General features: G+C 36.4%; 1 protein-coding gene across 1 annotated transcript; it reads left to right on the top strand.

Annotated features, from left to right (window-relative positions):
* Positions 1-11,669: 11,669 nt before the first annotated feature.
* Positions 11,670-14,763, top strand: LOC118349550. The gene is made up of 3 exons (XM_035694471.1): positions 11,670-11,935; positions 14,108-14,179; positions 14,304-14,763. The coding sequence occupies exons 1-3, from the start codon at positions 11,746-11,748 to the stop codon at positions 14,597-14,599; spliced, it is 558 nt and encodes a 185-aa protein (XP_035550364.1). The 5' UTR covers positions 11,670-11,745; the 3' UTR covers positions 14,600-14,763.
* Positions 14,764-15,236: the final 473 nt, after the last annotated feature.

The following is a 15,236-nucleotide window of genomic DNA, read 5'->3' as shown; positions in this document are numbered from 1 at the left end:
CTTGCCCACTTGAAAGTCCTTTGAATTCGAATGAGTTTGGACTTGCAATTTTATAAACTCTGAAATTAAATATAAAAAACTGCTCAGGAGTATCCCAAAGTAAATAGAAACTCAATTCAAGAATACACATTAATTTCAATGATTTCTATTAACATTTTAGCATTTTAGTCCAATAATAGGGTATTTAGACTAAAGTTTAAAGTTAAGAAGTAATAAAATATAAGAAATTATGCAAGTCATCAGGGAGGTAGGTTGTTCGAGCAGTTTGCTACTAAACCTGCTCCCACCCATTGACACTGTAGGGAAGGGTAAGTTTAGGTCAGGCTAGCGCTGATTCCACACTTCTTCGTAGCAAAGGTCAGGATAAGTCATTCGGGTAGTTGTTGGGCTAGTCCCGCTCTCCGCCGCGGGGAGACAAGGAGGCCTCTGGCTCGACCCATCTCCTTGGTCCATGAGGATGTAGTTCGTTCGGGGAAATCTGTATCTAGACCTGCTCTTACCTATTGACGCTTATGAGGAAGGTAAGTCTTCGTATTCGAGTAGCTGAGGACTACCCACACTCCATCGAGGAGAGGTTGGAATGCCTCAAGCCAAACTGCCCCTTTGCCCCCCGAGGAGGTAATTTGGACAGCGATGTGGCTGATCCGCTCCTTTACCGCGATAGGGGTTGAGGTAATTATTCAGGCAAGACAGTGAATTTGAAGGTGGCCCGTCGATGCCCCTGGTTTGCTTTATTTTCGGTGGCCAGTAGATGTCCCCATGTCAGAGGATCAAAGGTTCTCCGTTTTTCTCGTTCTGCCTTGTACAAGTCCCCATGATCGGAGTGTGGCCGAGCAATGTCAGGTTCGTCTATCTCATCAATCATCATTGTTTACTTTTCCTTGTGGGCACCTTGTTTCATGGGTAAGTTTGGGCCCTGGGTTCAGGTATCGGGTTGAAGCCCGTTGGGCTTGTGTGGTGGGAAAAATTCCCACACCTAAAAAAGTATGGCAATATATTTAATATATACATATATATATATATATAGCGCTGTGCATAAATGGCTTTGGCCAGCACCGTCCAAAACACCCGACCCGTCCATCCCGAATAAAGACGGGTTCATCGGGTGAAAGTTTAATAACGGGTTTAGAGATATAGAAACCGTCGAAACCGTGAAACCGAATGAATCACTTCTCCTCACTGCGAAACCCGACCCACTGTCGCCCTCTTCAGCTTCTCTCCATTTTATTTCAGTTTGTTAGTCTTCACGCCAAGCACCATCAACTCCTTGCCACCGGTAATCTCTCTCTCTCTCTCTAAGTCAGTTAGTCCGTAAGTCTCTGTGCATTGCATTGATTTTTTCTATATTCTTGGGCTCTTCAGGCAGAGGAATTGGGAAAAACTGATGTTTGGGTTTTATGATTATCATCAGCAACAGTCCTTTTCTACTAGTGATTTTTATTTGGTATGTACCGTTTGTCTTATTGTTGTCTAGTATAGAAATAAGTTAACGAGTTTTTTCTTTTGGAAATAAGTTAAACGAGTTTTTTTTCTTCTGTCATACCATGGAGATTCCTAGGAAGAACATTTGATGTGGGAAGCCTTGAGGATTTTAACTGATCCATTTGGTACGATGGAAAACATTAAGAATGGAAATGGGAGATTGAATTAATCTCTCTATTTTTTCTTTTGGTAATAGTAATTGTGCATAAATTCTGGAAGCAAGGCCCTTGCTTGCCCATGTCTCTCTCTTTCCCTCAAGTGAAGAAAAAAATAGTTAAAAAACCCAAGAAAAGTAAATAAATTGAGGAAAAAGAAACCAAAAAACCAATGTCGTGAGGAAAAAGTTAAAATTTTTTAGGGGAAAAAACTTTGTTAAAATGAAATTGTTTTCTTCAAGCCTGGTATGGCATCATAGTGCTGGGTATGGAAGGTTCTTTCTGCAACAACCCAGAGAGAGTTGGTACGGGAAAGCAAAAGCCAAGGGACCCAGAAGAGTTTAACGTCTTATTATCCAGCAAAAATCACAGCCAAAAACCAACCATAAATATAAGGGATTTATATTAAAAACTCTGTTCAAGGCTTGCGTTTAGAAATGCTGGTATTCTTTTCAGCTCATTCCTTCCCCATCTCTATCACACACTTTCTTCTCCCTTTTCCATAAAAGCATAGATTGAAAGCATGCACAGGCAGATACTAGTAGATATTCCGCAATAAGTGAGTCCTTTTGGAGAGAAAAGATAAAATCAAGCAGAAAAAGAGGGAGAAGAAGAGGTGAAAAGGCAGAAGATTATTATTTGATTCTGATTTGTAGTTCTTTACTGATATTTGTTTTTGCCAAATGTACTTCTTTTATGAACACTGGATTTTTTATGAATTTCACTTGTGCTACTTGTGGGTTTTATCATGATGTTATGAACAGATTTGTAGAAATAACTCTCTGTATCTCCAACTGGGAAGTTGAGAAATTTGATCGTTGGATGCTCCTTAGTCATTTATCAGTTTATATTCATATTTTGTAATTTATATAATTTTTGTAATAGATAGCTTTTGTACATTTTTTTTTATTAGATTTTGTTATTATTTGATAATTTCTTTTCTTTATTCACCTTTATCGCACACCCATTTTCTTTCATTTATTTCTCATGCTGATATATGTTGTTTCCTCTAGGTTGAGAAACCTGAAGAAGGATCCATCAATCAAAGGGTCCAGAGGCTGGCATTAGGAAACAGAGGAAATAGGCATTTTTTCTAATGTGTGTAATTCTGACGAGTTATTAAAAAAAAAAAAAAAAACACAACCCATACTGTTCACCCAACCCGAACAATACGGGTCGGGTCAGACCGGGTTCTTGTGTTTCTGTAGCTTGGTCGGGTTGGGTCGGGCCCAAACTTGAGAAATAGTGGCCGGGTTGTAGCCCTACATATATATATATATATAAATTAAAACCTATTTTTGTTTTAAAAAAAAGGAAAAAAATAAAAGAAAAGAAAAAGACGTGAGGCTCGTCTAACCTTGTAGAAAACAAAAGAGAAGCTTCAATCCGGTTAAGGTGTAAATTAAAAGTTTACACCATTCAATAAAAAGAGAACACGTAAGCTTTTTAATTTGTTTACCGTGATTGCAACTGTAGACTATTACCCTCTGTTCCGTCTCTTTCTCTACAATCCTCTCTGGATTTCGATTGTTATATTCCGTTGCTAGGCTTTCCTCTCTCTCTCTCCAGCCTATCTTTCATTCTCTCTCCAGTCAAGAGAGAGAGAGAGAGAGAGAGAGATGGGGGCCAAGAATCCGGGTCAAAATCAAACCTTTGGGTTCGGAGGAGAGAGAAAGAAAGGTGAAAGAGTCGGTTGGGGGGAAGGGGAAAGAGGCTACAGAGGGGAGGGGAGGGGAGAAACACGGGTGGGGGGAGAAACCTACAACTAATTCCATTTTTTCCCTACAACCAATTATATTTTACATTTCTTAAAATTCATACGTGTCAAGCTATAATTGAATGGTGTAAAACTCTATTTTTCACCTAATCCTGCTCCCAGGCGCTCCCAAAACAAAAATAGGAAACAAGACCGTCGTGATGATTGATCTTTGTGGCTAGGGCTATAATCCAGAACAAATAGTGCCCCGTCAAACTTGACTTAATTATTATCAAATTAGGCTTGTGCTCTAGCTCTTTCCACCATTCGAACTCGACTTGAGCAACACACCTTCATGTCTAAACTCAACAAAGAAATTGAGTCGAGTTCTTAAACGAGTACTTGGCTCGACTCATTTATTTAATTATTTATTATTTATTTAAAAAAAACAAACGGAGAATGTCCAAACTTAAAAAGAAATACAAATTTTTTTCATTTCAAACACAATTATATAAAATTTTGCTATAACTCTAATCAATTGAAAGGCCTTGTCTTGTTGATACCAAAAATAGGTCTCGTTTGTTTTTAGAAAGTATCTACATCTCATCTCATCTAATCATTACAACTTTCTCAACTTCTAATACAAAATAAAATAAACAATTCAACTTTTTTAAATCTCAAAACAAAATAATATTAAAAAATATATTCTAACAATATTTTATTCAACTTTTTAACTTTAATCTCAACTCATCTCATCTGCAAAAACAAACGAGCCAGATTCTGAAAAAGAAAAAACTTGCATAAATGCTAAAGAATGTTACTATATATTTTTACTCTCGTGCTGCACCTGGTGTTCATCCTGGTTCCAACCCGGGAACCTGGGTCTACCTGGACCAGGTTGGTTCGGGTCAGACCCGGGGTGGAACCCGGGTGAATCTGGATTTTTCAAAACCCGTATTCTGGGTTCTGGGTTGAACCCGAATTTTTTTTTGCAAAAGCTTTTTTATTATTAATTGAACTTCAAATATTTTGTCTTCATTTAGAATTTCAAATTATATTCTCAATAGAAAACCAATATAACTCTCTTTTAGTCTTGCTTCTTAATACAACATAAGCCTATAAACAATTAATTAACTTTTTAACTAAATACATGTAAAAATAAAAATAAAATCAATATTCATCATGTAAAATGCATGCAACATACAAGATGCAATTAACTACATATTACATTGTTTGAACTAATTTGCTAAGAATATTACAAAATACATACATTACTTTAATCAAACTCTAATACACAACAAATTGTTTACAAAAAATAAGATATTTTTCCAGCAATTAGCTCTTCTTCCAACAATCACAGGATAGTGGTTTTGACAAACACTCTTGGCTGAATTAGAAACTAGTATTTGATGTTGTTGCATGCCATATGGGGAAGGACCATTTGTTACAACCTGTACAAACTAGAGGCAATATAATAGGTGTTAAATAAACCTAACAAAAATAAAACTTTAAAAAACTGGATTTGATATGATTAGATGTTTTTGGTGGTCTACAACTTGCCTCTCCAAAATCTTTAGTATACAAGCTATGCATGCGATCAAAACCTAAAAGAAATGCCAGTATACATGATTTCTGGTTGAGGGATTTAACTCAATTAGAAATTTGGACCAACTTTCAAACAGCACAATTTTCATGAGTTTGCAAGTAGTAAAAATGTATGCACTTTATTCTCAGAATTGCTACTAAAACTCCTCATGCATAAACCAGGGCTTGTGCTATCGTTTATTTTGTCAATCTACATCTTGCAATCATCTAGAGACAAACTAGCAAGGTATTCCTTTTGCTCTACCAACCATGGCAAACCTTAAGTCAGTCACCTATTTATCAACTATGAACATAAGGCCTTAAATTTGGGCTATCCTATAAAGATGTTGTATTAGCATATTGTAGCGTTAATGTGATTATTATTATTATTCTTATTTTCAGTTGCATGAGGTTGAAACTTGTAATAGATATTTACAATTAAATATAGAAACGTGATTAGAGGACTAGCTGCTTCACCAAAGATAATGAATTGGCTTGATGGAAACATGAAGCTTTAAAAAATGTAAGCCAATGTAGATCTTCCCACCTAAACAGTACTACCAGGTCAATGAACTAGAACATAGCAACGAGAATGGACCACAAGCGGAAGGCTAGAACTTTTAAAGTCTGAAACTAGATTGAACCTGGCTTAACTCTCTAAAGTCTTTGCTTTTCCTAAAAATAATTTGGAACCCAAAGGCACCAATTTTTTTTCCAAACTCCACCTAGAAACACAACTAATTTTTAAAAAATAATCTAGAAAAATCAAAGATACAACATCCTAAAAACCATTTCTTCCAAATCATAACAAATCTTCATTATATATATATATATATATATGTTTTCGGATATAACAGTTTTAAACAAATCTAAACAAATATTCCAAATAATAATAACCCACGGCTCTAGCATTTTGCAGCTAAACAAATCTAAACAGATACTCAAACATTCAAACAAATATAACCCATAAAAATACTCCTCAAACATTCAAACATTCTTATAAAAAAAAATCCAAAATCAATAAAGAGAGAACAAAACAGAGGGAAGAAAGAAAACATACCCAAACGAAAATAAGTTCTAATCTTTTGGATCCCAAGCTCAAGCACTTCCACCATTCAGCATCGCAGATGGCAAAGAGAGAGATAGAGCAGATGAGAGAGTGATTTTGGGAGGGGCTAGGGTATCGCAAATGCAGAGCAGAGAGAGAGAGATAGAGCATATGAGAGAGTGATAGAGCAGATGAGAGAGTGATTTTGGGAGGGGCTAGGGCATTGTAGACCCAGAGTAGAGCGAGAGAGAGAGAGCAGATGAGAGAAAGAAATTGGGGGGAGGGAGGCGTAGGGCATCGACTTCGCAGAGGAGAGAGAGAGAGAGAGAGAGAGAGAGAGAGAGTAGATGAGAGAAGGTGAGGTGGAGGGGGGGGGGGGGGGGCATCTCCAAATAAGCTAGTAATGAGGCCTTTTATATCTAAACCCGGGTACCGGGTTTGAAATCGGTACTAGGTGTAAAAACTTGCATCCGGGTCGAATAGGCACGGGTTTCAAAAAGTGGGTACCGACTGTAACCGAAACCCGGTTATCCTGGTTCCAGACCGGGCTGGGAAAAAACCTAGCCCGGATGAACAATCTTACTTGTGTAGTGTTTACTCAAGTTCTCTTAACTTTAAAAATAAACACCAAGCAGTCAGTAAGACTGTTCATTCGAATTTCAATCGAAAAATTCGAATATATCTGGATCAGAACCTGTATTTCAAACTCGAGTCAAAATTCGAACCAGATTAGCCAAATCAGACCTAGGCCAAAATCTGGATAATTCCAAATTTTCAAAAAACCTAGATTCCAGGTTAACTTTCTTTCTTTTTTGTTTTCTCTTTTTTTAATCTTATGTTTTCTATGTTTCAGACGTATTGCTCATCTCCTATATCATATATCATCTTGTCCCAAGTGAAAAGTGGAAACCTTTTGTCAGACTAGCTTATCTCCTGGGTCATGCCCACCATTGTCCCAAGTAAAAAATTGAGAACGTTTTTCAAACTAGCTTATCTCTTAGGTCATGTCCATTTGAAAAGTTGAAAATATTTGACTCTGCAAACTCTCCCTGCCCATACCGCATTATACAGCTTGTCATGCCCTCATATTGTAAAAGATGGATTTGCAGGGTGACAATACAGAGCGAGGCAGAGAGAGTTATACACTGTTTAATTTAATAGAGAGTGTTACATACCTTTTAATCTGATTTTTAAAGCTCCTATACGAAATGGGCAGTGATAGTCTCTTCCAACTTATTTACTATTTATTTAAAATTTTTTATTTCTCTATCATTTTTTAAAATATTTTTTTAATACTTTTAATCATTAAAAAAATAATTTTATTAATAATTACTTTCTTAATTATTAAGAAAATACAAAAATACAAAAATAAATAGTAAAAAAATAATAACATTATCATTATCCTGCAATATCTTATTTCACTTTCATCCGATCTATAATTTCGTTTGTTTTTATAATTCATCTAAATTCATCTTATTTAATTATTATAATTTTTTTAGATTCTTATATAAAATAAAATAAATAATTTAAAATTTTAAAATTTTAAAATAAAAATAATATTAAAAATATATATTTTAATAATATTTTATTCTTTTAACTCAATTTATCTTATTTCATCTGTAAAAACGAGACTTTAAGAATAATCCAAACCATTGGAAATTAAAGACTGCGGGCGATCGTAACCATCACTCTTGATATCATCAGTATTCTGTTTGACAGTGCCCTGGTAGACATAAACAGCAAAGTCCAGCAAATTTTGTGAGCATGTGGATATTATTTTAACATAATAAATATTGGTATTAAAAGGTATTTAAAAAAATAAATATAAAATAAAATAAGTCCCGGGGGCTGTAAATCCGGATAATCTGAAATTAGAATCCGGTTTTTCAAATTCCAAATCGGGTCTCAAAAAACCCGACCCAGATCAACAATCCTACCCGCCACCAAAGTAACCCTTTCAGAGTTAGGGTGAGTTTGGTTACCAAACTCATCTCAACTCATCATTACAACTTTTTCAAATTCCAATACAAAATATAATAAACAATTCAACTTTTTCAAATTCTAAAATAATAATAATATTAAAAAATAATATTCTAACAATATTTTATCATCTCAACTCAACTCAACTCAACTCAACTCAACTCACTTTAACATCCAAACACAACCTAAAAGTGTGGCTGAAAGCATTTTAGAATTCAATCAAAGAGCCACCAAACACAGTAAGGAACTTCTCAAACAACATGACAAAAAAGTAAAACACCAAACAGCCACCGGCCGGATAATCCTTTCACAGTGCAGAACTATGGATGTTCGCAATTTTAGAATTCAAGCAAAGAGCCATCAAAGTGAACCAGTAGCAAGGAGCTTCTGAAAACAGAACGTATGAAACAAAAACAATAAACTAGCCACGGAATTTATCATTTCGGCATGTAAAACTAAAAAACAGCAAAGAGCTGCCAGCGTATTAAGCATTTTGGAATTCCAGGCTTCTAGCAAAGAGGGTCCAAATATCAAGAAGTTTTTTACCCACATGTTAAGTATAGTGATTTTAAACGAAGAAATTTAGCAAGAACACTTCCATTATTTATATGCGATTTTCATGCCCAACACTAGTCTAGGACTTCCTAACAGTTTAGAAACTCTAAAATCGAGTCTAACAGATAAGTAAATAGACATTTTCATAGGCTAAGAACATCTTGAGGGATTCCATAATCGTGATAGATGGTCAAACGAATATAAGAAAAAAACTGAAGTAAAAGTCAAATATTGCAGACATATAGGGCTTAAGCAGTAAACAATTGAAGGCAACCTGTAATAATTTTAAAACAATCAAATGCACATAAATAAGCATAAAAAAAGATCCCAAATCTAAGGACTCAATTCCAAAGCATACTAGCAAAAAGATTGAGAACTAATCAGCTGGTTTGGACAAATAAGCGCCGAATCAAACTAAAGCTCCAAATCGATGTCAAGAACCTTCAAGAATAAAACACCGCGTCAAAAGAAAAAGAAAAAAAAATTGGAAAAATTAGGGAATCTGTTAGGGATCCGACCGCAAATTGAGAAGAACAGGGTTGAGGCTTGAGGGTTCATGGAGCAGCTACAGAAGAAATGAGGAAGACTTCAGTTCGAGCTTACCTAAGAAGCAGGAAGTGAGACGCAAAACGTTGTCGTTTGGAGCTATGTATCTTCTAATGTCTGGGATCAAAACATTGTCGTTTGGAGATGTTAGGATTTTATGAAGTGCAGCGTTTTAATTAGTGAACAACGTTTATCTGTTTGCATTTAAGTTGTATTTCTTTTACTTATATTTTGTCCTTGCTAAGGACACGTGTAGCACTGTAGTAGGAAGGGGGGAAGTTTGTTAGAATCTTTCTGTTAGCTAGCCTCACACGCCCTTGAGGTCGGGGGAAGGGGATGAAGGTAGTCAGTTATATATTCCTGGGATTTTCTTGCTTTTCTTCTCTGTGGAGGTGGATTGCCTCGAACAATCCAAGTTATCATTTACCATTTATAATATTACAGTATTTCTCTTCAGCTATTGAGCTATTACGTTATAATTCCTTCATACACACACACCATAGCAGCTGCGTAGGACTTTAACAATTAAGTGGTATCAGCAACCAGGTAGATAACACAAGATCTAAGCACCAGCAGTAGGAGGCTCTTCAATAGCAAGTGGAGAACCACCAGGAGATCATCTAGGACATGAAAGCTAGCATGGAGCAGATGAATGACATGATGAGTACACTTACAGCTTCTCAAAGCCACCATCAAAGTGAGGCTCAGCATGATATGGACCATGAACAACAAGATCATCGAAGGGGAAATCTCAAAGGTGTGAGACTTGAGTTTCCTCACCTCCAAGGAGACAATCCAGTAGCTTGGATCTTCAAGGCAAACCAATATTTTGACTTCCATCATACTCCAATGCCTCACCGCATGCTCATGGCCTCCTATCACATGGATGATGAGGTTTTGTGTGGTACCAAGACTCTATGGAGAGGGGAACCTCCAAGATTGGGATACATTCACCAAGTCCTTGCTTGTTCGCTTTGGGCCTACCACTTACGAAGATCACTTACGAAGATCCCATAGAGGCACTAACTCGATTGAAGTAGAATAGCTCTGTCGCTGCGTACAAGGCACAATTTGAGGCTCTTTCCAACCGTTTGAGAGGATATTCGGATATGCACAAGTTGAGTTACTTTCTCAGTCGCTTAAAAGATGAAATCCGCCTTCTAATCCAAATGTTAAATCTTGTCAATTTAAATGCAACATATGGATTAGCTAAAATACAAGAGGAATATCTCTTGAGCACAAGAAAAATCAGCAAACCCATAGTAGAGAGGATCAGTTCAGTAGTTGGGGGGGAGTTCTTCTCACTACTTCTATTCTGGTGATGGTAACAATAGATGGAAGAAATCCTTAGTGTCTACTGGGAAGGTGACGTCCATTCACCTAGATGAAAAGCACAAGAAGGGCATGTACTACCACTGTGATGAGAAGTAGCCTAACCTATACTTGCAAAAACCTTAGAATTTACCTTTTACAAGGTAATGAAAAAGTGTCAGAAGAAGAGGAGTGTAAGCAACATGGGGACAATGTAGAAAAAGAGGAAGTGATAGTGCCTATTGATAATCTGGAGGAACCCAAAATTTCTTTGGTTGCCATTGTAGGAACTCCCAGCATTAGAACCACGAGACTGGTGGGAAGTATTATGGGTGAACAAATGGTGATACTAGTGGATTTTGGCAACTCACATAATTTCATTGACTCAGCATTGATTCCCAAACTAAAGATGCCAGTAGACTCTTCTATCAATTTAAGGGTGAAGGTGGCTAATGATCAATGCCTCAAAAGTGGAAGATTGTGCAGGACAGTGAATTTGAAGGTGCAAGCTGGTACCCTATTTCAACCCTCTCTTTATTTGCTTGATACTTGCTGGTTGTGATATTGTATTAGGTGTTCAATGGTTAAAATAATCCTGAGTTTTTTAAAAGTCACAATTAGCTACTTCATCTAACTCTCATTATATTTCTAGCAGCACAATAAACCATGTGTCAACCAGTAAAAATATTGAAAATCAAATTATTTCTTTACATATCGGTAAAAATTCAAATAATAATTCTGTAAAAAAAAATATTAACTGTAATTAAAAAAATATTAACAAAAGAATTTATTTTTTTCGTTTATCAATTATTAATATACAGAAAATTATAAAATTTAAAATTTAAAATATAAATTTTTAAAAATAAATCAAAACTGTAAACAAAATTATAAATCCATGTAAAACAATTTGTAATTAACTGTTTTAATTTTGGAGCCAGCGACGACGTTTTCTATTTTGTAAGAGAAATGATTTATAAAAATTTTAAATAGATAAATTTTACACGTGATTTTATAGAAAAAAAAAAAAAAGGTAATTCTGCCTAAAAGTATAAAAAAATTATTTATTATTTATAAAATCCATTTTATTATTAAAAAAAAACTTTTATAAAATTTATCTATATATCTGACCTTACTCTTTTATAAACCGATTTCATGCCGACAGAGACGGTAGAGAAACATAATTGCTTGATTTTATACTATCGCCACGTAGAAGCCTCCTGGAAATAAATGTGTGGAGGAGATGTTTTTGGCCAAAATAAAAATAAGGTGGCCATTAACGTACAGCTTCTTTTTCGAAAAAATGAAAACTGAAATATTATAGTCTTCAAAGTCAAAAAAGCAATGGAAAGCAAAACCATAAACTTGGTACAATTTTCACGAAAGGATCCATGGCCTTGAATTTCATCGCAGCATTTCTTCACCCAAAACCTTCTACTACCCCTCCTCCGTCTTTGTTCCCAAAACATAGGCGCCTTCTCAAGCTTCAGTCTTCTTCCCCTCCTCATTTTAGAACATCTGCTCAGTCAGACGGCACTGAACGAGGAGTTACAGAGGAGGATCCCCCTGTTTCTTTATCTGGTACTGCAATTTGTTTCCTTCTTTGAGGAATTTTTTCTTTATCTGGTACTGCCTTTTATATCTTTTGAGTGATTTGGAACTGGGGTGAGAGAATCTTACGTTGGTGGTTGATGGTTTATAAGCCCGCATCCTTTCCCTGTAAGCCGCTTTTTAAGGGTCAGTTCTACCTAAAAAGGTTCATAACACTGTTATAGTCTTGTTTGTTTTTGTTTGACGTTAAAGCATTTGGTTGATGCGAGTTTGACACGGTAGACTAATTTATAAGGCTTCCCAAGTTCCAATCCTTGCTTTTTCTGTGTTATTGGCATATTGTTCGTCCTAGGGAGAGGAATTATTTTGCTTAATGTCTGTCATATCTTAATTCCAACACCAATCGGCTAAACTTTTAAGAAAACTAAACAAATTCTGTTAGGGTCATTGCACGCCGTGGTTTTACTAACTGTAGACACTATGTTACTTGCCATCTTTCGCATTCTGCTAATATGCAAAGCTTGTCATGTCACCTTTTTGTTAAAGGTTCACATTGTATGATCTTATGCACAAGCAATTTTATTATATCAGAAAGAAAGCAAGCAGTAAGCTTGTGGAAATTATTTGATAATGACTATTATTGCTGTTGAAGTGCTACTTATATGCCGAGTGTTGAGGGAAAAATTAGTTAATTGGCATATTCTTGTGAAAACCTGTGTAAAGTTGAGTTGTAACAAGTGTTGATGCAGTGTTACATAAAAAAGATTAAAGTGTGCTCAATATGGCTCAACTGGCGCTCGACGTAGCGCTCGAGCGGAACCCAAACAGAGTGGTTCGCTGGATCTGTGCTCGACTCAGCGCTCGAGCGTAACCCAAACAAAGAGGTTCGCTCGACGTTGCGCTCGAGCAGAACTCATCCAGAGAGGTTCGCTCGAAGTGCGCTCGACGTCTCGCTCGAGCGGTTTCAGAAGACAGCGTGCGCTCGACCTTCGCTCGACACCTCGCTCGAGCCAATGTTCAAGACAACCTAAAATTCATGTTTTTGAGCGTCGTGACTTGTTGGGACTATAAATAGAACAGCTTATTTCTGTTCTTTGGTATGGAAAAACAGAGCAAAACCCTAAGTGTTTTAAGAGCCAAAGAGAGAAACATTTTCCTCACCTTGTGAATCTCTCTTGGACAAACACAAATCCACCACACCACACTCAAGATCAAATCTCATTCAAAGTCCATTGAAGTAGACGTTTTGTTGGCCGGAAGGTTTCCGGAGTTGTTGTGATGCAAAGATCGAGAGGCTCTCGTGAGATGTTATAGAAAGGCCGGAGTTCCGACACTACATGCGTGTAGAGATCGAGTGGGTCACTCGTGATGTTGCAAGCCAAGTTTAGGAACTACAAAGGTTTTGTGAGTGTCTCTATATTGGTTGTAACAAACTCTTTCTATAGTGGATTTTAGGTGGTGGCTTACACCTGGAGTGGTTTTAGAATTTGAAGACGTTCTTCAAATGAGTTTCCACTTCGTGACCAAATCTCTGTGTTGATTATTTGTATGATTTGTGTCATCTTTTAATTGCTTCTTGCCATTAATTTTTATTTGTCTACAAAATTTGGACTATATCTATTCACCCCCCCTCTAGTTGTTGTTTGGAATAGAACTACTGCTTTTTCACTGAGTAATTAAATCCTCAATCCCTAAGGGGTGGGCTCAAGTGGTAAAGGCGTTGGTTTGGTGATATGCTCCCTCCAAGGTCCAAGGTTCGAATCCCACTGGGAGCAAACAATCTCTAGGGACCATTAGACTGGTGGATTTTTCTCTTGAATTACCTGAGGTGCACTTGCGGGAAACTTTTTGCATAGGGCATGTGCACCCCGGTGCCAAAAAATAAAAGAAAATTAAATCCCAAAGTCATTTCCATACAAATTTCTTGTGAAACCATACTCACTTGGTTGATTGATTCAGAAAATTAGGAGCTGTTTTCCTAGCTAGGTGTCATCAGTTCAGTAGTTCAAACTGCTTGAAGTTTTCTTATTCCATTAGCACAGTTTTTCCGTTCCTGTTCCCTTCAGAAGGTAGCTAATTCAATCTCAAGGGTTATTAAATATTGCTTACTGATGCAATATACTAACTTCAAACCATAAAAGTTTTAACTGCAAAAATCGTGATGTTGATTCTGATGCACCTTTAATGTTTAAATCTTAAAAGGGTCTGTGTCTTCCACTCGGATTCAGCTGGATCTGCTGGAACAACTCACTTCCACTGGCTCAGCGGTTGATGGTATGTGAATTAATCCAACATTGAAATAGTCATATGATTCGATTCTCACTCGTTAAGATTTAATCTTTTTACACGGGACTTGGGTTCAGTATAAAATTTACTTGGTATCATATATCATTATCAGGTTATGAGAGTGATGGCAGCTCTCAGAGCCGAACAATCCGTGACCAATTAGCACAATTAGTTGGAGACAGAGATGACGACTTCAGCATTCCCTTGGGTAAAAATTTAAAGAAGTTTACTCCCAAGTTCTTAACCATCTCGCAGAAGAGAAATGTCAGAAGACAGGCTTATCTGGATGAGGTGTCTCAGAGGAATGATACGGTTTTCTTTGCCACTATCGGAGCTTTCATAATTCTTCCACCATTTATAATACTAGGAATTGCAATTATAACTGGTTATGTACAGCTTTTTCCCTGACATATGTGATGTTAGTTTACTATAGTGAAGTTATAATTCCTTATACTAAATGCAGAGTTATGAAGTTTACATGACCAGTACTTCCAAATTTTTCCTTCTATAATCTATGGTATAGATTATCTGTTATTCATTTTTATGATTTTATCTACCTAGTGAGTTCATTATACTGGATGTAAAGGTTTTGGTACTTTGTGTAAAAGCAAATCTTTCAAAGAAGCATGCACATTTGCTACCTAGTCAGGTTTGACATTATCACTCAGCTGTAATCCATAAACCTTGCCCCGACGACAAAATATAAAATATAGTGACTCGAGGAACTCAGTAGTTACTAGCTCTGTGAACTTCAGTGTATTATTGACATCATTTTGGCATGAGAAGTGTCTTTAGAATATGAAATTCTAACACAAAGTGATCCTTTAAAATAAGGTATCTGTTTGTGTTAAAATAAATTAATGCCATTGTTGTATCCATTTTAGTCATTTTCTTGCATGTTTATGAAGTTGGGTTAATGTTGGACAAGTGTAATATCGTTATAGAGTTCTTTTAAGTGCTAATTAATGTAAGGCATTGAATATGGAAGGTTCTAGGTTGGCTAGAGGGGAGATCCACGGAATTTTCCTTCTTGCTCCCTTAGAGT

This window comes from Juglans regia, chromosome 10 (genome assembly GCF_001411555.2).
Source record: "Juglans regia cultivar Chandler chromosome 10, Walnut 2.0, whole genome shotgun sequence".
In the NCBI taxonomy this organism is placed as follows: domain Eukaryota; kingdom Viridiplantae; phylum Streptophyta; class Magnoliopsida; order Fagales; family Juglandaceae; genus Juglans; species Juglans regia.
This window is presented reverse-complemented; position numbering and strand designations above follow the sequence as displayed.